The 25,510-nt window shown below is 49.3% G+C and overlaps 1 protein-coding gene across 4 annotated transcripts in view; it reads left to right on the plus strand.

Annotated features, from left to right (window-relative positions):
* Positions 1-17,396, plus strand: part of WASF2 (WASP family member 2) — a 90,575-nt gene extending 73,179 nt beyond the window's left edge. For 3 of the 4 annotated variants that reach the window (XM_055261333.2, XM_063631490.1, XM_055261334.2), the window contains 7 exons: positions 2,903-3,037; positions 3,569-3,722; positions 5,893-6,010; positions 7,032-7,162; positions 9,261-9,416; positions 11,793-12,307; positions 13,313-17,396. In XM_055261333.2, the coding sequence (XP_055117308.1) occupies positions 2,903-3,037; positions 3,569-3,722; positions 5,893-6,010; positions 7,032-7,162; positions 9,261-9,416; positions 11,793-12,307; positions 13,313-13,470 (1,367 nt within the window). In that variant the 3' untranslated portion in view covers positions 13,471-17,396. The remainder of the gene's footprint in view (positions 1-2,902; positions 3,038-3,568; positions 3,723-5,892; positions 6,011-7,031; positions 7,163-9,260; positions 9,417-11,792; positions 12,308-13,312) is intronic. The other variant, XM_055261336.2, reaches the window with a different exon arrangement.
* The last annotated feature ends 8,114 nt before the right edge of the window (positions 17,397-25,510 follow it).

A 25,510-nucleotide genomic window follows, 5' to 3' on the forward strand; every position in this document is an offset into this window, starting at 1 on the left:
CTTTTATTTCATTTTATTTATTATTACTATTTTTGAGATAGGCTGGAGTACAGTGGCATGATCTGGGCTCACTGCAACCTCTGCCTCCCAAGTTCAAGTGATTCTCATGCCTCAACCTCCTGAGTAGCTGGGATTACAGGTGTGTGCCACCACGCCCAGCTAATTTTTTTTTTGAGATGGAGTCTCGCTGTCTCACCTAGGCTAGCGTGCAATGGCGCGATTTTGGCTCACTGCAACCTCTGCCTCCCAGGTTCAAGCAATTCTTCTGCCTCAGCCTCCTGAGTAGCTGGGATTACAGGCGCCTGCCACCATGCCCAGTTCATTTTTGTATTATTAGTAGAGATGGGGTTTCACCATGTTGGCCAGGCTGGTCTCAAACTCCTGACCTTAGGTGATCCGCCTACCTCAGCCTCCCAAAGTGCTGGGATTACAGGCATGAGCCACCAGGCCTGGCCTAATTTTTTTTGTAATTTTAGTAGAGGCAGGGTTTTGCCATATTGCTCATGCTGGTCTCGAACTTCTGGCCTCAAGTGATCTGCCCACCTTGGCCTCCCAAAATGATGGGATTACAGGCGTGAGCCACCGCGCCTAGCCTTCTTTTATTTTTAACAGGTATTTTTGAGCTTGGTTTATTTTCCACACATAATGTTGCATATTTCTCTGTTTTAGCCTTCCAAACACAATTTTCCATTACCTAGACAAGCATGATACAGTATGGTTTTCATAGGAACTTAGCCATATTATGAACAGGGATCAAATAAAATCTTCAACCTGCAGAGTAGAAATGCTTATCAGCCGATTTGAGTTCTTTGAGCTCAGGAGCTTCCCATAGTTGTTTAGGTCACAGACGGTCAGTATGCAAGGACTTGCTTCTTCCTTGATTAGAAGTCTTTATTGACTTAAATTTACCAGCAATTCAAAATATGCAGTTGATTGGTCTTATCCCCGCTCTTCAGGTTGTACCGGGAAGGTGCGCTGCAGTTCACCCTGAAGGCGGTTTTGGCCTTTCAGGCTATTTTTTTCCCCCTCAAATATGGACTAAGCATAAATGTAGTTTTGAAGCTAAAAATTAGAGCCTACTTTAAATAGTTTTCAAAAAAAAATTATCGTTTGATTGGGCACAGTCTCTTATGCCTGCCTTCACCTTGCAAGAAGCTCATATGGTAGGCCCGGGCGCAGTGGCTCATGCGTGTAATCCCAGTACTTTGGGAGGCTGAGGTGGGCAGATCACCTGAGGTCAGGAGTTCAAGACCAGCCTGGCCAACATGATGAAACCCCGTCTCTACTAAAAATACGAAAAATGAGCCAGACGTTGTGGCAGGCACCTGTAATCCCAGCTACTTGGATGGCTGAGGCAGGAGAATCACTTGAACCCGGGAGGCAGAGGCTACAGTGAGCCGAGATTGCATGCCACTGCACTCCACCACTCCACCTGGGGGATAGAGCAAGACTCTGTCTCAAAAAAAAAAAAAAAAAAAAAAAAAGCTCAGATGGTATATTCATTCGTATGCACCACTTTTCATTCCTAGTAAGAATGTTCCTGTGGCTTGGAATGACAATACAGAGGTAGTGTCAAATTGCTGTTATGTTTCTTTGGCTGCAAATTCTCCTTGCATTCCAGGGTTGAAAGTACGGAACTTTTCTTTTTCTAAAAAACAAGACATTGTGGAAAGAGACTACTGGTATGTTGTTTTTCAGAGAGGGCTTGAAAGTTTCAGCTTTTCACTTGGTTCCTGAGATGTAGATTTGAAGGACTGTAACCTAGAGCAGACTTTGAAAGTTATAGGTTACAAGCCGGGCATGGTGACTAGAACACCTGTAATCCCAGCACTTTGGGAGGCCAAGGTGGGCGGATCACTTGAGGCCAGGAGTTTGAGACCAGCCTGGGCAACCTGGCAAATCCGCATCTCTACCAAAAATACAAAAATTATCTTGGCATGGTGGTGCGCATCTGTAATCCCAGTTACTCAGGAGGCTAATACATGAGAATCGCTTGAGCCCAGGAGATGGAGGTTGCAGTGAGCCGAGATCACGCCACTGTACTGCAGCCTGGGCGACAGAGGGAGACTCTGTCTCCAAAAAAAGAAAAAAAATTATAAGTTATAAAACATAAAGTAACCTTCCCACCTCTTAAAAGAAGTTGTATATCTCTGCTATGGCTTGTTGATAAGCTCAGGGCCCCTCAAAGATAACACAACTAATCATAGTTGTTCATTGTATTTTCAAGGCTCCATTGAGGAACTGATTTCCTATTTTTCATGTTAATTTTAGATACCTAGAACGTCCTCTGAACTCCTAATTTCTTTTTCAGAACCATTTTGTAAGGTACTTTTACAGAACAGCAAGAGGCTAAGGGCTATAGGCAAATGTGTAGAGTTTATTTTATTTTATTTGGAGTCTCGTTCCATCTCCCAGGATGGGGTGCAGTGGCTCGGTCTCGGCTCACTGCAACCTCTGCCTCCCGAGTTCAAGCTATTCTCCTGCCTCAGCCTCCCCAGTAGCTGGGATTATAGGTGCCTGCCAGCACACCTGCCTAATTTTTGTATTTTTAGTAGAGATGGGGTTTCCTCATGTTGCCCAGGCTGGAAATGTTTAGAAATATTATCTTTTCTTCCAGGCTTAATTTTTTACATTACACCTTTCAGTTTTATTCAGCCTGTTTTGAGTCTCATGACTGTGCACGTCTGTCAAGAACACTCTTATTAGTTATAGAACATATGCAGACTTCCTAAACTATGAAGAGTATTTCTCTGTCATCTGCATATAGCCCAAACCGTCTTAGGGTATGTGTGTGTATATGTATGCATTTGGGGGTTAGGGAACACGATCTTTAGTAGCCAGTTTTTGTGACCATTTACGTTACTTCTATGCACTAGTGACTTGGTTTCTTTGCTCTTTCCAGGTAAATATGCAGAGGACATTTTTGGAGAGCTCTTTACTCAGGCAAATACCTTTGCCTCTCGGGTAAGCTCCCTTGCTGAGAGGGTCGACCGACTACAAGTTAAAGTCACTCAGCTGGATCCCAAGGAAGAAGAAGGTAAGAAAGCTGAGCTCAGCATTTGCAGGCTCTGCTGAGTAGTTTGGTAGAATTTTTTTTCCCGGATTTATTTAAAAAAAAAAAAAAAATGAGGGGAGAAATCACAGAGACCTATAGAGTTCTGCTTTGAAATGACACAAGCCTGAGTGCCGGAAAGAACCTTTTTAGCTCCACCACACCCCCATGCTCTCCTTTCTCCCATTCCCCCAATTCCTTCTTTCTCAAATTTCCCCTCCCTCAATCATATTTTGCTACCATAAAAGTACTTGGAAGATTCATTCCTCCTAAGGAGAGGCCTGCTAGATCTGGCCACATAGTAAACCTTTGTGTTGCCTCATTTTGTTCAGTCGTGAAACGACTGGGCTGCTGACAGCCTTGTGGGGCTTCCCCAGAGGGGGAGGGAAAAAAAAGCCTGGCTGCAGACAGCCGCAGCCAAGAAGTGCAGCAGCTGAGGCCTCTCCAACTGGTGTGACTCAGTGTTTGCTCAAATAGCCTGTCGTCCATTTTCTAACGCCTTCCATCTTCTCTCAGTGTCACTGCAAGGAATCAACACCCGAAAAGCCTTCAGAAGCTCCACCATTCAAGACCAGAAGCTTTTTGACAGAAACTCTCTCCCAGTGCCTGTCTTAGAAACATACAATACCTGTGATACTCCTCCCCCTCTCAACAATCTTACCCCTTACAGGTAATGGCTGGCTAGCTCCTCCCTTTTTCAACCTATGGTTTAATAACACTAGATTGTCTTTTTATCTGAAGCGGTAGTTTCCATCACAGGATTGTATCTAAAAGCTTACTGCCTACCCTAAAGTTGTGGTAGTTTCTGTGGCAGCAGAAACTAAAATTTACCCCATAAACACTTGTCACTTATTTTTGCTTGGTTTCTGAAATTCATAGTGAATATAATACATATTGAAAGTTTACTGTAACCATTGCATGCTACAGAGCTTTAATTTCATATAAGCCAGGTCCATCTTGGATTCCATCCAAGGAATTTAGTTATTATAGAACCAAAAGGACTTTGTTACAAGGCGGTCCTACAGCATGGATCCCGGGGGCACCATTCTAGCAGGGCTCCCACTTACTTGGAAACCACTAGATTACCAGATGTTTGGGTGTGTTAGTGGGGCCAGCCTCTTGGACTGGCTGCTCTGGGCCCAGAGGGGTCTTTCCAAAGCTTAAGGAGTAATTCGCATTCTTCCAAATGAGCATCGTTCACTTTGTTTTGAACATCCTTTGGACATTTCGTTCTGAAAGGACCTACTCTGCTGTGCCTGGACTTGAAAAAGAAGGTAGCCTTATAGACAACTTAAAGCCCCTCTCCTCTGGTGGTTTGGTAGTTTTGTCATCCTGCAAAAAACCACTGAAGAGGGGCAGAAGGCGAATATTTATCTTGCTTACATCCATACCTATCTTTGGAGCAGGTAAAAAGTAATTACAGATAGCTGGAGGCGGATGTCTTCTATCAGACGTGTACACTGCAAAGTAGAGTGTGTGTGTGTGTACCCATGTGAAATTCAAGGACACCAGTCGGATTCAGGGAGCCTTCTCACACAGATATAAAGTACATGGCATCTGTCCTTCATTTTACTGTGTGAAATTGTGTTTGCCCCTTGGCTTTCAAAGGGACCAGCATAGCAGGACAGAGGTTTGACTCTGCAGCCTCCATTATTGAGTCTTGTTGGGTTTGGGCAGAGGGGTTGTGGGGCAGAAAGGGGTCATACAACTGATAATATTGTAGGGAGTATGACATAGGGTTTGTGTGGTGGGATTGGATAAACAAATGATATTAGGAGAATTTTATTCTTCAGTTAATGGTATTTTTCTTTTTAGCATACAGTATCAGAATTAGCATGGCCTCTCAGTTATCTGAACTTGGCCTAACAGAAATGAGCAGTGGTGTATCTAACTCAGGAGAAGGTTTAATATAGAAATTATTAATGTTTGATTTGGAAGTGCTTTCTGTGTTGTGATAGGATTAGAGGGCAGGAAATAGAATTGCCTTTCCAGTTCTTTGTAGTTCAGAATAATGTTAAGATAAGTGTTCACTCCTAAGCACATCCTTTCTGGATAGTGAGAGGACCTTATCCATGCCAAAATGCAAGATTCCAACTAGGACCACTGAGTCTGGCAGATAGCCCTTATATGGACACTCAGTAGTTTACTCTGTCCCACTGGCACAGCCATTAATTAGAAGCTGGTGATTAAACCTTGTGGTCTTACAACAGCTGGCCGTCTTTTCTCACTGGAGCCCTCTTGTGGTTGGGGTGTATGTGGATGCCGAGCTGTTCTAGAAGGGAGCAAGAAGGTGGAGTGCTGTGGTTGGTTTTCTGTGTGTGCAGAGAAATAACAGCTATAAACACACACTTTTCGTGTATATATGTGTGCATATGCATACACATGAACCCCCACATGCGTACACAGGTTTCCGGTGGGTGGGAAGCTACTGATGCTTCCTAGAGAGTCCTGGAGGAACTGGTGGGAAAAGAGGAACCAGTGGTAGAAATCCCCTCTGATGTACCAGGATATCCGAATATCCTCAGGGAGATCTCTGTGGCCATGCAGATCATTAGAAGTAATCAGGATCCCTGCTGCTGTCACCTATACTTGCCCTGACAATGCAAATTCATCTACCAGGAATTGAAAGTAAGGCTAAGGTTCGTAAAAAGTCTGATAAGTAGAGAGGTGCCATTCGGGGGCATTGAAATGCTGGTATGGGAGAGGAGGTATGCAATCGATTCAAATGACTTCTTGATTCCTTGGTGTAAAAACTGCCAACTGGTAGGTGTTTGGAATATTGGATTTGGTTGGGAGCTCATCTGTCTACTGACAGCTACTTGTCTTCATTTCTATCCCAGGGACGATGGAAAAGAGGCACTCAAATTCTACACAGACCCTTCATACTTCTTTGATCTTTGGAAGGAGAAGATGCTGCAGGACACCAAGGATATCATGAAAGAGAAGAGAAAGCATAGGGTGAGGGGAAAGGGGCCTCTGTTCTCCACATCAGTAGGCACGACTGTGGAGGGGGATGAAAAGGAAGCCAGTGTTATGTGAAGTAATCATTTCGAGTGGCTGCTTGCTTGGATGCCAGGTGAAACTCTTAAAAAAGTGTGTCCACACCAAGCGCAACCAAGATGAAAGTATAAATCATACCAAAAATGTGTTTGTTCCCCCCAGTGCTATTAACAATTGAGTATATTCAGGCTGAGTTTTAGAAATTGACTTTTCTATTCACCATTTATTTCTCTTGCAATTTGCACCTGACTCTGCTGGACACTCAAGCTAGGCTAGTCCCTTCTCCGCCAGCTTTGCAGCTCGTTTCCCAGAGAGCAGCGCAAGGTTCTGCAGTGTTTGATTTGCAACAGGAGCAGTTTAATGCCTTCGCTACTGGCTGGGCGGGGCTAGGCTGGGGGGATATGTGTAGGTTTTGGAGATTCTCCCTCCCCATAGACTCTTCCTGGTATGTATGTGACCTACCAGTTGCAACCTCAATCCCATTAGCATGGCTGCCAGGAGGCCCAAGAGAGTGCCAGGGGCAAGAGCAGCTGCACAGGCAGAAAAATTCTTCATTGATTTTTGTTTTGTTTTGTTTTGTTTAAACTATTTCCTTATATATGCCCCAGATAACTTCAGGTCTCATTACATCTCATCTCTCTTGACTGACCTTTGGGGCCGAGCAAATAATAAATAGCTGTTTACTAACTTCTAGCAATTAGAGCTTTTCAAAAATGTGAATGAGTTATCCAAAGAGGAAGTGGGGTTCCCGTTGCTGGAGGCATTTGAGTGTGGGATTGAGCAGATGTTTCATCCAGGGATGGTTTGGATTAGATGGCCTCTGGGTCACTTCAAACCCAGTAATTCTATAAGTTCTGTAGTTATTGTATGTGGTCTAGGCAAATCATCTCTTAGATATGCATCCTTGAAGATGGGTAGAATTTTAATGAAGAACTTGGAAAATGTTCTACAAAGACCTTCCTGTTCCTTTTCATTATAGAAAGAAAAGAAAGATAATCCAAATCGAGGGAATGTAAACCCACGGAAAATCAAGACACGTAAGGAAGAGTGGGAGAAAATGAAGATGGGACAAGAATTTGTGGAGTCCAAAGAAAAGCTGGGGACTTCTGGGTAGGTAATGCCTTTGTACTGTTGGTAGCATTCTTTGAAGGGGCTGGGGACAACAGTCTGACAGCTCTGGTGTGACACCTTTCACACCCCCTGAAGTCTGTCTCTGTGGCTTAGATCAATACCACTGTTAATCAGCTACTTTAAAGTGCATCCATCTGGTGATGAAAATTTGCTAAATAAATCAAGAGATTCAGCAATTTAAATGAGGTGATTGGAGTGGTCTGGAAAAGAAAGCCCATGGCTCCTAGTGCCCTTACTCTGCGAGATACACATCTAAGGGCCCCAGAGGAAAGACTGGAAAGGGAAGAAAAGTGGTCTTGGGAATCCTTTGCCTCCAGAGCACTGATTTGAAGGTCATGCCTAAGAACTGGGCATTTCACTCTCAGGGCTGGGGAGGGCTAGGCAAGAAAGCTGTTCACATCACCAAAGCAACTTTTCAGTCAGCCTTTGTCAGTCTTGGGAGAGAAGCTAGCCAAGGGACTGAATGCAGACCTCATAGACAGTGTGGGAAAGGTCGCTTGGCCAGTATTGAGGCTATATATCTCTGTGGAGAAATAAGAGGTGTCAGTCTGACCCCATTTCCCAATACCAAATCACACTGGAGGTTTAAAGGGGGAAAAAGATGGTTTTAAAGCTTGGTTTGATGCTTATCCTGGTGTCTGACCTGGTTGACATTCAAAGCCAAGTCACCATGACTGCTTGGCATGAATGTCGCCCTGGTTTTTTCTCTAAATACATTGCATCATGGCTGTCAGAGAACCATGCCAGCCCATGCTGGGTGTCTAGGAATGATAAAAGGAAAGAGTTGAGTTGTTCTTGCTTTTAGAAATAACTCTACCATGAAAATCTTGACTTTTAAAAATCTTGACACTTCTGACACTTGTTCTTCGTGGATTAAGAGATCTGCTTTAAAGAGTGATGAAGATGGTGAAAGGAAAAAATGAACCTTTTTCTCTACTGGGAAATCAGCCCTGAGGGTACCTTCATTACCTTCACCTCCCAGTAAAGGGGGACATTTTGTTCCATGGACCAATCCTGTTCAGACAGGCACTTGTCATAGGTTCAGTGACTCTAAGGCCAGAAGCTTATGTGTTCAGAATGCCAGCTACCTATGTGTGTCTTCTTTTTGTGGAGTAGGAAGATGAGGATTTGCCTCCCATTTTCCTGTTGTCCAGGCGGTTTGGAGTTGAGGCTTCATGGTTAGTCTATCTGGATATGCCTGTTGGTGAACCTATAAAGAGACGTGCCAAGGCTCCAGGGCTCCAGGCCTTGGTGATTTTCCACATCAGAGCATCTTTTGATTCAGTTAGTTTTCTCCAACTCTGTTCTCCCTGGGGTCTGTTTTAGATGAGTTCTTTAGACCCCAACAATGGTGGAAAGAGGGGGAGGTGGAGCAGAGCAGGCCAGATTTTGCTAGCTGATGCTTGGTGTATTTGTGCTTGTTTGAAGTTTTGTTGTTGTTCACCCAGAACAAATTCACCCAAGGCCCAGTGCACTGAGGGACAGGTATTCATGAGGCAAGCCCAAGCACCCTACTTTAATCGTCAGCTCATTCTGTTTGATAAGAGACCCGGCAGAAAGACCACATTTACTACTACATAGCACCCTGCATTCATCCTCAGCTTGATTTTGCAATCCAATGCCTCCTTGGCCTTCGAGCTCTCCAGAGGCTTGCCAACCTCAAAATCAGGCTGTGTGCCAGTCACGTGTTTGCAGCTCACTAGCCTCTGAGACTTGGCTTCACCCTTTACCACAGGACAGACTTTGGGATTCAGGTATATCTGCACCTGACACTGGGAAGAGAATTTAAAAGAACTGCTGGGTTTGACAAGGCCAACACTGGGCAAGGAACAGCATGGTTTTGATAATCTGGGTTGAATCCTGTTACTACAAACAATAATATCTGGGATATATTTGACAATAGAATATTTAGTCTTAAAATAAAATTTCAGTGTAACAGAAAATATGTGGGAAATATACCTATTTTACTTCTCCCTAATAGCTTTTGTATCAAATGCATTTTTGTAGTACCTTTTAAGAAGAAAAAACCCACTCAGGCTCTTGAAATGACAGTTTTTGGCATTCGGTTCATTGTCAGGTATCCACCCACTTTGGTGTACCAGAATGGCAGCATTGGCTGTGTTGAAAACGTGGATGCAAGTAGCTATCCGCCACCACCACAGTCAGACTCTGCTTCTTCACCTTCTCCTTCCTTCTCCGAGGACAACTTGCCTCCTCCACCAGCAGAATTCAGGTAAATGGTGGTACCTACTCCATCCACTACTGGTAGTTATACACTTGAGAACAAAAGAATGGACCAGGAGCAGTGGCTCACACCTGTAATCCCAGCTCTTTGGGAGGCCAAGGTGGGAGGATCTCTTGAGGCCAAAAGTTCAAGACCAGTCTGGGTAACATGGCAAGACCTCATCCCTACTAAAAATCAAAAAAATTAGCCAAGCATGGTGGCAAACGCCTGTCGTCCCATCTACTCAGGAGACTGAGGTGGGAGGATCTCTTGAGCCTGGGAGGTTAAGGCTGCAGTGAGCCATGATCATGCCACTACACTCTAGCCTGAGTGACAGAGCGAGACCAAAAAAAAAAAAAAAAAAAAAGAGTTAAAACCCTAGGTCAAGACCACTAAAATAACTTCAAGACTGTCTAGATAATATAAATAATTAACACTGTATGTATATGTTGCTTAATTCTCATAGGAGTCCTCTTTTGAGGTAGGTACTGTTATTATCCCCATGTTATAATGAGTAAACTGTGAGGCACAGAGGGGTCAATGAAATGACCCAAAGGTCACAGTCAGTAAGGGCAGAGCCGTGATTGGTCAGTTGGACTCCAGAATCTATATTCTTAACTACTCCTGTTTTGCCTATACCCAAACAAATAGAAATCACCAGCTTCTGTCTTGTTTTCTCCTTAACTTTATTTATTTATTTTTTATTTTTTATTTTATTTTTTTTTTTTTGAGACGGAGTCTCGCTCTGTCGCCCAGGCTGGAGTGCAGTGGCGCAATCTCGGCTCACTGCAAGCTCCGCCTCCCGGTTCACGCCATTCTCTTGCCTTAGTCTCCCGAGTAGCTGGGACTACAGGCACCCGCCACCACGCCCAGCTAATCTTTGTATTTTTAGTAGAGACGGGGTTTCACCATGTTAGCCAGGATGGTCTCGATCTCCTGACCTTGTGATCCGCCCGCCTCAGCCTCCCAAAGTGCTGGGATTACAGGCATGAGCCACCATGCCCAGCCTTTTCCTTAACTTTAACTAATCATGAAATGAAGTGGTACAATCTGCTGTCCATGATATAGTTAGCAGTTACCTTGCCCAGTTGTCTAGGAACCTAGCATAGAGTCACTTCCTCTCTTAGTGCTTCTGGTTAGTTTCACTGCTGTGTCAAATCTCCAGAAACAGTGAAACAAAGGGAAAAGGGGGATGAAACTCCAAATTCATCCATTTTGATATTTGTCTGTGTCTCTGGCAGAGGTGTACCTTGGAAGTGTTAGGCAGTAATGACTGAAAAGAGATCTGAGAATTGTTCAGATTGCACTGTTTTCTCTGTTGCTTTTGTCCTTTCTGATGCCTGATAAATGAGAGCTTTGAAAGGTGCACTTTTCTCCTTGGATACTGCTTAATTAGAGATTGAGTATGTTGAGGACCCCTCGGATGGAGACCTAAAGCTGTGCTGTCCTCCTTCTCTCCCCTTGTTCTTCTTGGCCCTAGAAACCATTAATCCCAAATCTCCTTCTGCCTCCCAAATCACTTCCTGCTGGTGGCCCTGTCAGATGCAGCTAAGGCTGGAAGGTCTGTGGAAAATTCCAAAATGGCTGCTTTTCTAAGGAGTAGCTGTTACTGCAGGGTAGATACAAAGGTGGAAAAAGAAAACCTTCAGCTTCACACATGGCCTGAGACCTTGCAGCTGCAGCCGAGCAAATCTGATCCCGGGAGAGGTGTAGCCTTAATCCTCTCTCAGGCCTGGGTCAGGAGTCTGGTGGCACATTCATTTCCCATCTCTGCAGATTCTCGGATTGAGATTCATTCTCTCTCAAGATTTCCCCACATGAGCACTGAAGATGCATTCACCTAAATCTATATCCTACTCAGGTGTGGTCAGCCTGGCTTGGGTTTCCTGCCCTCTCCAATGCTGGTGAATGTTAATAGCCTGAGAACCAGAGCCTAGTGTGTAGGTGGTGTTTGAATTTTTATTCCAGTTCTTTCTTGCATGCACCCTTAAACTGGCTCCAGGATTAAACTAGCAACTGCCATGGACCATCCTTCTTAGAGAAGGGGAGGGAGGGTGCCTTCCCCTTACAGCTGGAAAGGCAGAGGGGGCCTAAGAGATGTCTCAGCTAGCCCGTACCTGATAGAGGAATCTCAAGTCCACTTCTTGCAGGTAGTTTTACTCAATCTGTCTATCCTCCTCTACTGGTGGGAAGCTCATTACCTTACAAGGCTGCTTATTTCATTATTGGTCTGTTCTGACCATCTGTAGGCTTTTCTTTCTGTTTAAGTGAAAATGAAATGGTATAGTCAACCAAGATAAACCTTGGTTTATAGACAAGGCTAACTGTAGGTAGGTGTTTGCATTCTAAGGGTGATGGTGAGTCTTTTTTTCTTTGGCCTTTTAGTTACCCAGCGGACAACCAAAGAGGATCTGGTTTGGCTGGACCCAAAAGATCCAGTGTGGTCAGCCCAAGCCATCCACCACCAGCTCCTCCTCTAGGCTCTCCACCAGGCCCTAAACCCGGGTTTGCTCCACCACCTGCCCCTCCGCCACCTCCGCCTCCAATGATAGGCATCCCACCTCCCCCACCACCTGTAGGATTTGGGTCTCCAGGGACGCCTCCACCACCGTCACCCCCATCTTTCCCACCTCACCCTGATTTTGCTGCCCCTCCACCTCCTCCTCCACCACCAGCAGCTGACTACCCAACTCTGCCACCACCTCCCTTGTCCCAGCCAGCAGGAGGCGCACCTCCTCCTCCCCCTCCTCCTCCTCCTCCGGGGCCCCCTCCTCCCCCTTTCACTGGTGCAGATGGCCAGCCTGCTGTACCACCACCGCTTTCTGACACCACCAAGCCCAAGTCCTCCTTGCCTGCCGTGAGCGATGCCCGTAGCGACCTGCTTTCAGCCATCCGTCAAGGTAAATTTCAGTGGTGGGTCTGGGACTGTGGAGCCTTGTCTTTCTGAAGCTGGGATGACTGGTTGGGGGATGGGTGAGGGGGTCCCTGTGCCCTTCCCAGGAAATGGCTTTCACTGGGTGGGGAGAGATTGGGACATTAGGCCTGGGAGCAGCCTGAGAAAAGGCTTCACCCTGAAAATATGGAGATGTAAATTTCTTTCCACCTTGGTTTAAAGTGAAAGACTCTTAAGCTGGGATCTTTGAAATCCTTGAAAATGTATGCTTATGTGTGTTTGCATGCATTTTTTTTCTTGGAGAAGGATCCCCATTTTTCATCAGTTTCTCCGAAAGGTTTTGTGCTTTCGAAAAAAAACAAGAATCACTGTCCTAGTGGGTCCTTGTTCAACTGGACTCAGCAACCCCCCAGCCTTCTCCACTGCTCTGCCCTTCATGTCTTCCTTCCTTGTCCCCTGCCCTCTTTGTCACTCCTTTTTTCTCCCATTTTCTTTTATCTCCTCTTTTCTCCTCTTCCCTCCCCTCCCCTCCCCTCCCCCTTCATCATCTCACCCTCCTGGAACATTGGAGCATTTATTCTATCAGGGGCCAGGTCTGGTCCCAAGGGGTTATCGTGGTTTGTTCTGTTGGTGATCCTCACAAAACTTCTAATCTAGAGAGGACAGTCTGTGGCAGCTGAGCCCCATTATAATTGATGGAATTGGGCAGGCTGAGGGTCTGCTAGATGGAGTATGGTGGCTGCTCCCCACTTCAAAGCCTCGTGAGAAGTCCTCACCAGCCTGAAAGTGTGTAAACCAGAAAGGACAGCAGGCTGCTTTTCAGACATACGTGTGGCATCAGGACCATCAATTTCATAAACTCATCTTCTTCTGCTTTTCCATAACAACCTTCTTTTTCTCTATCCTTTCCAATACCCCTTACCCATTGGTGGCCACTCCCTCTTACCCAGTTCCAGATGGATTCCAAGGCTGAGGACACGCCTTCCTCACCCTTCTGTCTCTTTGCCACCAGGTTTTCAGCTGCGCAGGGTTGAGGAGCAGCGGGAGCAAGAGAAGCGGGATGTTGTGGGCAATGATGTGGCCACCATCTTGTCTCGTCGCATTGCTGTTGAGTACAGTGACTCAGAAGATGACTCCTCTGAATTTGATGAGGACGACTGGTCCGATTAACTCTTTCTGCCTGCTGCCCCCTTCTTTTTCTTTCCTTCCTACCTGCCTTCTTTGATGCCAACCCCAACAGACCCGTAGGGGAGAAAAGGGAGGAAAAAAGTAATTTTAAGGGGCCAAAGCTTTCCCTGAAGCAACCAAAGATATATCCAAGTGCTTCCTCCAAGTCAACATGTATTTCCTCTCCCCCTTTTCAGGCGCTGTGGGGCTCCTGAGGTTCAGTAGCTGGGATGTTCCCTCTTTCCTTCCAGTGCCTGTTGCATATTGAAAGGAAGGCGAAATCCCAAAGCAGATGCCTTTGATCGGGTTTCCCTTGGAGATGGGGCCTTCCCTTAGGAGCCATATTCAACTACAGCCTTCTAAAACCCGTGCCCTCAGCCACTTCGAATGCCAGCCACCTTCTGGTTCTAAAACAGGGGGAGTGGCCTGAATGGACACAGCTGGCCCCTTTCCTGTGCACTGAAAGGGCAGAGTAGGCCGAAGGCTCCAACGGCCAGACTGCCTCACCCTCTGCCCTAATCAGCAGGGTTGGCCTGCCTTTTGCTAAGCAATCTCTATGCCTAGGATGCCCTTTATTCCAGGAGGCATCAAGCCTCTAAAGAATGTCTCACCTCCTCTGCCCAAAAATGATGCCTTTCTGTAGGCTGGTGGTGTTGCCTCCCGCCCAGGATCCCTTTGGTGAGTATGGTGTTCAGGATGCACCACCACCACCTCTAGTTGCCTTCAGGCAACACACCCCAGTTTTAATCTCTAGTATCCATGACCAAACTGTCCCTGACACATGAGGACAGGGGCCTCTTCTGGCTGTCAGGAGCAAAGCCTAAAGACTTGGAGCTGCAGGACTGGAAGAACAGTGGAGCCCCGTGGGTCCCACCCTTTAAGGATGCTGAGGCCTAGAGATGGAAGTGACTTGCTCAAGGTCACACAATTGGATAGTGACATAGCTAGAGCCCAGAGTTCCTGATTCCAAGTCACCTGTGCTTTCTGGGACCAAAGAATGGGCACCTGCTGGAGTCCGGGCAGAGCTTTCTTGGCTGTATTGCTACTCCAGACCTCACCATAGGTTGAGGTCTCAGTAGGAGGGCTCAGGGCCTGTGCCGGCCCTGTCAGTGCTGCTCAGACCTTCATAGCCTCTCTTGTCATTCTTTGTTGCCCCTTTTCTGTCACCAGCCAACCACATAGCCTTGGGACCAACCCCTCTGAGGGACCAGAAGTAGTGAGAGAAGGAAGGGGATAGGCAGCTTTGACAGGTGCTGTTTTCAATTCCTCTGCAACTCCTCCCCCTTTTATTTCCCCAATTTAAACAAAGATTCTGCCAACTGTGGAAACTTCAGTCCCTCAGGCTGGCAGCCATGCTGGTACCTGCCTGGGGGGGCCTGGCAGCCGTGAAGCAGGCTGAAAGGCAGAGGGGCTCCAGGTCCTGTTCCAGCTCCCCTCACTGCACATGGTGAAGCTCCCTCCCTCCCTCCCTGCTTTTCCCAGAGCTAATACACAGGTGCTATTATTCAGAAAAAACTGCTCAGCTCTAGCCAACAGTGAGGTTTCTTTTCTTCTGCCCTAACTATTGTGTAGCCTCTTATGCTGAAATCGGCTTCTGCTGGCTTCTCCAGCTTTCAGAGCCCTGAAACAAAGAGAAACAGGATCTGTCCCTACCCAGCACAGCAAATGGTTGTAGTAATTGCCAAAGCCCTCGTAAAGCCCTCCGGCTTGAGGAGAGAGTGTATAGTCATGGGTTCTGCCTCTGCCCTTGCTGGCCGCTTCTCCTCTGCCTTCTTTCCTGGAACTCAGGGTGTGAGGACTGAGCCCGTAGGGGCCAGCATGCCCTCTTGCTGTGGCCACTCCCACGTGTGCCCTCTTCCCTCTCTCCAGATCTGGTGTCTCTGGCACAGGACTTGGCACTAAGCTCCATGCTGAGACACCAGGCTATGTGGGCCCCACCTTGTTTCCCAGCCTGCACCTTAGAAGCCGAAGGTGCTTTCATCAGAACCCTAAAATGGCCGTTGAAGGCGCCTGGGCCGCAGCCCAGCAGTAGCTGGAGAGGCAGGCACAGGGCAGTGGTTCTCCCAAATAGGAGACCTGGGGCCTGGCCAGGCCGGGGTTTGGGCCTAATGGCTTTGACTGAATTACCCCCATCCTCCTTTCCGGAAAAGGGAGAGCTAGAGCCATTCACTGTCATTCTGCTCTGACCTTGAAGGGGGCGGTGTTGGCCTGGCTTCTGGAATGGACTGAGTCCATCGTGGAAAGGGCTGGGGGCAGGAGGAGGTGGGGAGGGGCACTGCCTGCGGAAGGTAGGATTAGATCATTAGCTCAGTGACCTCCTAGGGTTTCGATGTGCTGTGTTCTCATCCTACAGCTGGTTTGGTAATGATCTGCAAGTCCCGGAGAGCAACAGCACAGCTCTGTCTGACGCTCTCATTAAAATCTATGCAGCCAAGCTCGGCACTTTGTAGCAGCCGGCCTTGCGAAGCCTCCTCAGCTCGGGGGGCCGGGGACCCAGTGAGCCGAGAGGCCCTCTGGGCTCCACTTATGCATATGCACCAAAAAAAAAAAAAAAAAAAAAAAATGGCTTCTTTAGACCCAGAGCCCTTTAAGATGATAAAGGACCTAATGCAGGTAATCCTGTTTTTGGACTCACGTAATGTAGAATGCAAAGTTTAGTGATTATTTAATCTGGGCCTAAGCTAGTGAGAGTATGGAACAATGGCCCATAAGGGCTGCTAAGCGCTGAAGCCAAGGAGCCTCCTCCCTTCCTGGTTCACCCCGCCCAGGGGACCTGCCCCCATTCCTGTGGCCCTGGGGCCCAGCTTCCAATAGTGTCAGAAGTGACTTGTGGCTTTGCCTTGGTTGTGAGATGGGTACATTCCAAAGGAGCAGCCCGGGGGAGAGGGGGGGGCAGGCTCAGCCAGCCCGTGGAGGCTCAGAGCAGCTGGCCCAGGCTCTAGCTCGCCTCCAGTGGAAGCTCGAGCGCCCTCAGAAACGACCCTGGCCAATGTCACTGCAGAGCCGAGGCGGTGTTGTCAGGGCTAATGTGAAATCTCTTCCCGTGGCGCCGATCCTCTGACTCTGCAGCGCCAGCTTGGACAGATTGAGGTCTCTGTGGCTTTGGTGACCCTGCTTAAGCATTCCCACCGTGTCCCAGCTCTGCTCTAGGACTGCCTCCCACTGCGGCCCCTCACCTGACCTCAGGGCATGGGGAGGGAGGGAGCCGGTGCTCCAAGGCCAGGGGGCTTTGCTCGTGAGAGATGTCAGCCTTCCTGGGGGCATCAGGCTTTGAGCCCTGCTGGGGTCCAGCTGACCTGGGACCAGGTGTTGTGCAGAGATGTGCCTCATTCTGTGCCTCCTGCTGTGTTCACTGTAACCGTGCCTCAGTGTGGGTTAGGGAACAATTTTGTTACTGTATTAAGTTTATTCAGTTAATTCACTTGAGGAACTAACCAGTTTTTACTTTCCGTCTAGAATGATGTACATGTAGTAGAATAAGCCATAATGCTCCCAAAGTGCCTTGTTTTCTCTGATACAAACATATTTATAAGGACGTGTTCCAGTGGGTTCTTGGGTGTGTTTGCCACATCAAGATTTTAGGGAAGGGGCGTATGTGTAGTAGGGATGCCGTTTGAAAACAGGCACTCTTTCCCTGAGGATGGGAAAGGAGCTCTTCAGTTGGAGATCTAGGCGGTGGGTTAAGCCAGACCCCTAAAGTGACCCTTTCCGCTTCTGCCCTATTCTTCGCAGACCCTCAGAAAGACATCCAATTTTTTTAAATCCCTGTAGCTCCAAGCCTGGTCTCATTTGCTTCCCTGCCAGGCTCATCGTGTGTATACCACATTTGTGCCCCACTGACCTGAAGGTTCCATGTAACTGTATACACATGAATACTTAAATGCCAACATTTTAAATAATTTGATAAAGTCTTTGTAGCCACTCAGCCACCTCTGGTGTTTGTGGTATTGTTTTAATGGGACGAGATTAGAAGGAAGTGACACTAATAGCCACAGATGGTGGCCAGAGCTCAGGAGGGGCTCCCGTGTGGATGGGCCTAAAGGGCAGGAGGCTTTTGGGTGCAGAAAGTGCACTGTGTGCAGAAGGTGGAGAAGGCTGGAAACCATTTCAGTTTAGGAGGAGACCCAGGTTGGAGGACCTGCAGGCCCAGATACCCAGTCCCCTTCTCACCATGAGAAAGGGGGTGTGCTGGGGCTTCAGGAGACAATCTGCTGCAACTGTTCGCATCAGGCAGGAGAGGAGCACAGGCTGAATGCTGATGGTGCGCCCAACATCTGGCCGGCATCTTGTCTGCCTCTCAGACCCAAGCAACTTACCTTAAATAGAACGATTTACAGTGGAATCCGATCAAAGGTTTAGGCTGCTGCACGCCCCTTCTGCCTGAGGAAGGCGAGGGGGCTGGGTTTGTATTCTGACCCAAAAAATGACCTACCCAGGAAGCAACGGTTGTTCCGAGCACAGCTGCTGCGGGTAACTGTCCCTGGGGGTAATTTATGAGCAGACACCCAGTTCCGGGCCCAGCAGACATAGTGTAGTGGCCCCCGGCAGAGGGGCGGGAGCAGAGTTGGTGACTGTGGGTCACGCCTGCTGTTCGGAGAGAGAGTCACCCACTGGCGTCCAAGGAGAGGGGGCAGAAGTTTTGAATTGTCAGCAACTGCTGCGCCAGCCGCTCTGAGCTCATCGCTGGAGGTGGTGGTGCAGAGAAGGGGGCCGCGGAGCCAGCTCGCCCCTGCAGAGCCCCTTTGCTCCACCCGCCTGCTCAGGCCCGTGTTTAGTCAGCACTTGGCTTCCCAAGGCCGGTGACTGACAGGCAGCCAGACGCCCGCCCTGGCAGGAGACAAAATGGTGGTTCGGGAGCCGCCCTTGCTAGGGAATTGGAGGGAAGGAATGTGGCTCTGGGAAGCAAGAGGCCTGAGCTTGAATTCTGGCCCTGCTGTGACCCTGTGCAAGTCGCCTCACCTCCTTGGGCTGATCCTGAGAAGAATAAGCATTTATTGAGCGCCCACTACCTGCCAAAGACTGCATATCTTTTATTTCATTCTTAAGAGGCAAGGGTCCCCCATTTTACGCAGGAGAGAAAGAGAAACAGATTCACAGTTGCCTAAGATCACATAGCTGGCCAGGAACAGAACGTGGTTCAAACACAGGCCTCTCTCTAGCCAGAGCCCAATGCTGTGTTTACCATGCAACTGAAACAGCTTAAGAGTCTCCATCCAAAATCATTGAGGGCTTTAACGTTGTAGGGAGCCTGTTAAAGGTTTCCATTCTTACCTGCCCCACTCCCTGGTGCCCAGTTTTATAAGGGCAGCAAAGCATTTTTGCTCTTGTTTTGAAATCAAGTGAGCTTGGCTGAGGGCCTGGCTATCCCAGACCTTTAGAGCAGGAAGTGCCTGCACCTTTGGCTACCTAAGAAGAAAGTGGATTCCCTATAGGTATGGGCTGGGGCTTCACAGAGACACGTGAGTGGGCACACGAGGACCGGTGCACATGTCGTGCACAGATCCCTGTCGTTTGCACAAGGACACAAACCAGCACATGATTACAGGAACCCATAATCGCAGGCAGCCCTCACACATTCCTCAGGAGCCGCCCTCCCTACTTGCTGCCTCCATCAGTTCCTCACTGCCCCCTCCTGGCTGCCCAGTGGCCAGGGCAACCTGGTACCATTTCCTGGAAGTTCTGCTCGGGACTAGTCAACTAGTTCCCTCCTAGATCATAGGGCTGGGAGCAGTTTCAGGTGCTCCCCCTGAACTGCCCCTCAGCCCCAGGAGGTGTGGGAGCTTAGAGGGTGCTCTTGAAGCTTAAGGACAAAAAGCCTTTCATGGGCCAGGTGCGGTGGCCTGCACCTGTAATCCCAGCACTTAGGCCAAGGCGGGTGGATCACCTGAAGTCAGGAGTTCAAGACCATCCTGGCCAACATGGCGAAACCCCATCACTACTAAAAATACGAAAATTAGCCAGACATGGTGGCGTGCGCCCCTAGTCTCAGCTACTCGGGAGGCTAGGGTACAAGAATCGCTTGAACCTGGGAGGTGGAGGCTGCAGTGAGCTGAGATTGCGCCACTACACTCCAGCCTGGGCAACAGAGTGGGACTTCATCTCAAATAAATAAATAAAGAGCCTTTCACATCCAAAGGAGTCTTTTATGGGAGAATTGCCAGTCCCTTGATGACAAGGAGAGCAGTTAATATTTGGGGCAAGGGGTCCTGCCTAGATGCCTTCCCTGCCTTTACCTAAGAAGCTGTCCGTGCATGTCCACGGTGTGCACACACGAGCTCACACTGCACACGTCATTAAAAAAGAGCAGACTTCCTGGCTGAGAAGTCAGAGGTCAGATGTAGCTCCCACCTTGGGCCTCAGCTTCCTCACCTATTCAACAAAGAGTTGACTGTGGTGATGTATGTAGCCCCTCCACTCTGGCATTGCACCATCTTGGGAACTGATGCCGCTCCCACAGTGTGTGTCTTGGAAGGATTACAAATACAACGCCTTTTGTTCCTATTTTATAGATGAGGAAACAAGATACAGAGAGCCACAGCAACTTGCCTGAAGTCACACAGCAAGCTAGCAGCAGACATGGAAATAGAAACCTTTTTTGCAATGCCCTAGACTGCCTACAAGAGAGCAGAACACCTTGTGGGCTTGAGCCACAGCCAAGGAGACTGAAACTGCAAGGGAAGCCAGAAGCTCTGGCCTTTTGTCTTGGAACCATGACAGGGTCCCTGTGGCTGCCTGAAGGCTTAGGGGGAGTCCAGAGGAGGTCTCAGGACCTCTCTCCAGAGGCTGGGGAGAGACAGGTTGGAACTTGAGTGGGTTCCATCACTCCCTATCCCCGCCAGTAGGCTGAGCAAACCTCAAGCTTTCATGTAAAGCCAGAGGATAGCTAAAGAGGGTTCTCCCTAGCGTGCTTGGCCATTTGGTAGCTTGTTCGTCAGGGCATATACACACATGTGAGCGGTGTGCATGGATGGATGTGCATGCATATCTGTACTGCACATGTATATATCACAATGTGGATAGTAGTTGGATGTTGGTGCATGCCTGCAAGTACACTTAGGACCTTCATGGGCATGTGTAACGTGTAAGTTTATGTGTTTGTGAGCCCATATACATGCGACTGCATTTGTGTGTTTGGATGTACATATGTAAATGATGTGTGCATACCTGGCAGGTGACTATGAATATGTAAAGTTTTGCTTGCATGCATACTTGGTACATTCATGAGTGTACTTGGGTATGTGCAGATGTTCATCTGTTAGTGTGCCGAGCGGGGTGGAATATGTCTGCACACATGGCTGGTGAGTGTGTGTAAATGTGCTTGCAGGGCTGGCTTCAGGTGACTATGTAGATAATGAATCATAGGAGTGCCCTCCCAGAAGAGTATGAAGCCAGTGTTCTGCCCAGCCCTGGAATAGGGGGTGCACTGCCTGGCTCCAGCCAGTCATAATGCAGGGCTTGCAGTACCCCCACCCTCACCGTCTACATGCACAGTATTCCCTAGACCCATCCTGCTTGGCCAATTTGCAGCCTCTTGCTCCCAGCTCCTGAGAAGGCCTGCAGCAAAGTCAAGGGGCTGATGGCCAATTAGCGAGGGGGTTAATCATGGATCGGGGGCCCCCCGGGGGGCAGGAAGCTGAAGGCAGGCATTGGGGTTGGCAGGGCCATGAGCTGCCTGTGATGAGGCGAGGGGAGAGGGGAGACAAGGAGCAGAGGTTGAACCAGCCCGTTGGTTCTGGAAACCGAGGGTCAGCCTGTAAATTCAGGATTGCTGAGCACTGCCAGCAGCGGGGAGCATTTGCGAGTGTGTGTACGCTGTGTGTGAAAGGGCGTGCACATGCATTCAAGTCCTTGAATCTGGTGCTGCATGCAAATATGTATATATGAGTATGGACATTATATACACGTGCAGTTGTGTGTATATGTGACTGTGCTAATGGGTTTAGGTATGCATACATGTTTGCTGTGTCTGTGTACACATACTTGTACACAAGGGTGTGTACATGTGTGCAAGGGCATGTACATTGAAGTGTGTGCTTCAGCACTAAACATGCACAGAAAGTTGACATGGTCAGTGTACACATGTGCAGTGATGTCGCTGTGTGCACAAGTGTGTGTGTGCTAGTGTGCAGGTGTGTCTGGGTATACCTACATACATGTCTGCGTGTGTGTGTGTTCTCAGAACAGCCAGGTGCCTAGACATGTGTGCCTGAATGTGACATAAGCATGTGTCTGTGCACGCAGGTCTCGGCACGGAAGGAGCTGGGGGATGCGGGACTGGAGGTCTCCAGGCTCCAGGAGGGAATCTGAGAGCTGAGCCTTGCTGCAGCCCCCAGCCCCGGGAGCCTGTTTTCCAGCCTGCAGAAGCTGTGAGCCCGTGAACTCATATTAATAGCTACTGTCTCCTCACTTATTGCAAGGAGAGGCGGACATGGCCCCGGCAGGGGCTCGGCACTCAGGGCTGCCCCCACACACCCACACAGGACTAAGGGAGGCGGGGAGGAGAGATGGGCTCCAGCCCCATCCCAGGGCCTACCCCAGCAGGTAGGTGGGGCTCTTGGCCCTAGCCTTGCCTCCCCCAATTCAGGGGGCCATGTCACCAGCTGACCTTCCTGGATCCCTATAGTTGGGTGGGATCAGGCATGGGGGTTGGAAAGCTGGCAGAGGCAGAGAGGCTGGGAGGTGTGGCTACCCCTCCCCAATTACACACAAGCAAATGTGCGTGCGCACACACACACACACACACACATACACACACAACATGCGGCGCTGAGCAGCTCCAGGCTGTGAGCACCAGAGGACTCTGAGGCTTGAAGGAGACACAGGAGGCCTCGAGAGTGGCGAAGACACAGTCCTACCCTCAGGGATCCTCAATCTGAGGCGAAAGACGTGACTGCGTTCTCAAGAGGCCCCCAGCCTAAGGGAAGAGGCAGCCCAGCTCTCAGAAGTTCCCACCCTGAGGGGGGAGACATGACTTTGTATTCAGGAGCCCTTCGTTCTGAGGAGAGAGAAAGATCTGCCTTCAGGAGCCTTCGGTTTGAGCAGACAGACATCCCTTCTCTCAGGAACCCTCAACTGGAGGAAGGACCCACAGCCCTGTCTTCATTCTGAGGTAGGAGGGAAGACTTCTCTATAAATGTTGACTCAGGGGAGGTGTAGTAAGGCATATTGTATGGATCACATTCTCACAGCCACAAAAGGACTCAGGCAGGGAGGCTTCCTGGAGGAAGCATGGAGTGGAGGTACTGGGAAGAAGTGCTAAGCTGATCTGCAGAATCCTGGGAGGAGGGAAAAGCCAGCCAGCCCCACCACACACACAGGGACCAACCTGAGGGACAGATTCAAACAGCCCTCAAGATAGGCCCAGGACCCAAAGCAGAGACCCCAGATCCAGGCTGCCAGAAACACCTCAGCTCCAGCCCACAGCCACCCCCAGAGGGACAGAGGAAGCCCCTCGGTGCAGGGGCCCGACACAGGCCCTCCCAGACACAAGGACGGCGGCAGGTCCCTTCTTAGGCCCTGGAGCTGGAAGCTGGGCTGGGGAAGCAAAGGGCTGAGCCTCACCCAGGGTGGGATGGGCACCTGGCCCCTCTGGACCTTGGTGGGGCTCCTCGGGAGCATGATGGTGGGGGCAGCAACAAGGCCTTGCCCTGCGCCGTGCCTCCAGAGGTCTGGGTTTAACCTGGAGACCCCCTGCTTTCCCCCAGCCTGGGGATTTACCCCAGTTTCCTTACTTGATGTTTCTGTGGTGTTCCTGAAACACGCTTCCTCATCCAGGAAAGAAAGAGACTTAGAGTCAAATGGACCTGGGTTCAAATCCCGGCTCAACTGCCTACCAGCCCTCTGACTTTGGACCAATCCAATGTCACCTCTCAGGGAGGCTTTTCCTGGGCACCCTCATTTAAAAATTACTCACATCCTCCGCATCCTTCTTCCCCTGCTCTTTCTCTGAGGACTCACCACTGTGTAATATTACATTTTTGGAAAAACTTTGTATTACGATTTCCCCCAGCTAGAATTTAAGCTGTCCACAAGGACGGCAGGGAATGAATGAAGGCCCGTTACTCTTGGAGCCTCTACTTCTTCTTTTGTAAAATGGGGAAGAGCAATGGTACCCATCTGACACAGCCACGGTGATGGGTGATGGTGTGGAATGTTTGGCGTGGGGAGGGGCCTGCTGAGTAGGGACTTCTCCCAGGGACCTGTCAGGAGGGTGGCGATAGAATAAAGCTTGGCCTGACCTGGTGCGCCTCCCCACTTTGTGCCTGGGCCTATTGGCGTGACGACTCTCCTCAGACTACTGGGGAGGGATTTTTTTTGTGGGGGGGCGTGGACGGAACCTCACTGTGTTGCTCAGGCTGGAGTGCAATGGCGTGATCTCGGCTCACGGCTCACTGCAACCTCTGCCTCCTGGGCTCAAGCGATTCTCCTGCCTCAGCCTCCTGAGTAGCTGGGATTACAGGCTCCACATCCGGCTAATTTTTTGTATTTTTAGTAGAGACAGGGTTTCATCATGTTGACCAGGCTGGTCTCGAACTCCTGACTCAGGTGATCTGCCCGCCTCGGCCTCCCAAAGTGCTGGGATTACGGGCGTAAGCCACCGCACCTGGCCAAGGGAGGGATCTTTACACCAGACAAAAGGGCTCTAACTCTGCCAGGGAAGTGGAGAAAGGCCTGGGTCCTAGCCTGGCACAGCTGTGCAAGTTTGAGCAAATGGCTGCTCCTCTTTGGGCCTCAGGCTCCCTGTCTGTATATGGAGGGGTGAGCCAGAAATGCGCCAAGAGCCGCACCTCCAAGCTTTGCCCAACAATAAGGCTTGGGAAGCTGGGAGGCTTGGCCAATCAAAGCTTCCTCTTCAGCCACACCCCAAACCTGCTGCTGCCCTGGCCTGATAGGCACATTCTTTCTGGGGTCAGATTCCTCTCCTCAAATACCCAAACTCTGGGTCCTGCACACATATGTCCCCAAAGGCACACACTGATAGTCACTCACCTTTGCGTAGAAAAGCTCTTCTGACTCCAAAATGACCAGACCCCCTCCGACCACTTCCCAAATTATGAACCCCAAAATAAATCAGGGTCCAGCTGGGCGCGGTGGCTCACGCCTGTAATCCCAGCACTTTGGGAGGTGGAGGCAGGCGGATCGCCTGAGGTCGGGAGTTCGAGACCAGTCTGGCCAACATGGTGAAACCCCCGTCTCTACTAAAAATACAAAAATTAGCCAGGCGTGGTGGCAGGTGCCTGTAATCCCAGCTACTTGGGAAGCTGAGGCAGGAGAATCGCTTGAACCCAGGAGGTGGAGGTTGCAGCAAGCCAAGATCGTGTGCCATTGCAGTCCAGTCTGGGCAACAGAGCAAGACTCCGTCCCCAAAAAAAAAAAAAAAAAAGAAAATCAGGGTCCAGAATGTCCTAAGCTCCAGGCTTGGGAAGGAAGGAAATTGCTCACTACACAGCACAGATTCTGGAAGCAGATGTTCCTGGCTCTACCATGTTTTAGCTGTATGGCCTTGGGCCAGCCACTGTCCCTTACTCAGCCTCAGCTCCCTCGTTTGTAAAATGGAGAAGACACTACCGGTGCCATGGGATGTTTATTAGGCATAAGCGAGGTAGCATGTGTGCCAGACACACAGTAGGCACCCACGATTAGAAGGACCTATTATTGGCCAGGTGCGGTGGCTCACGCCTGTAATCCCAGCACCTTGGGAGGCCGAGGCGGGTGGATCACGAGGTCAGGAGATCGAGTCCATCCTGGCTAACATGGTGAAACCCTGTCTCTACTGAAAATACAAAAAAAATTAGCCGGGCATGGTGGTGGGCGCCTGTAGTCCCAGCTACTCGGGAGGCTGAGGCAGGAGAATGGCATGAACCCGGGAGGTGGAGCCTGCAGTGAGCCGAGATCGTGCCACTGCACTCCAGCCTGGGCGACAGAGCGAGACACTGTCTCAAAAAAAGGGTAGAACTTATTATTATTAAGGAAACTGACATGCTTTGAGCATATTCATCACGCCTAAGCCCCACAGCAGGATGTGGGCATCCTTGACCCAGGA

Source organism: Symphalangus syndactylus, chromosome 22 (genome assembly GCF_028878055.3).
Source record: "Symphalangus syndactylus isolate Jambi chromosome 22, NHGRI_mSymSyn1-v2.1_pri, whole genome shotgun sequence".
Lineage (NCBI taxonomy): Eukaryota > Metazoa > Chordata > Mammalia > Primates > Hylobatidae > Symphalangus > Symphalangus syndactylus.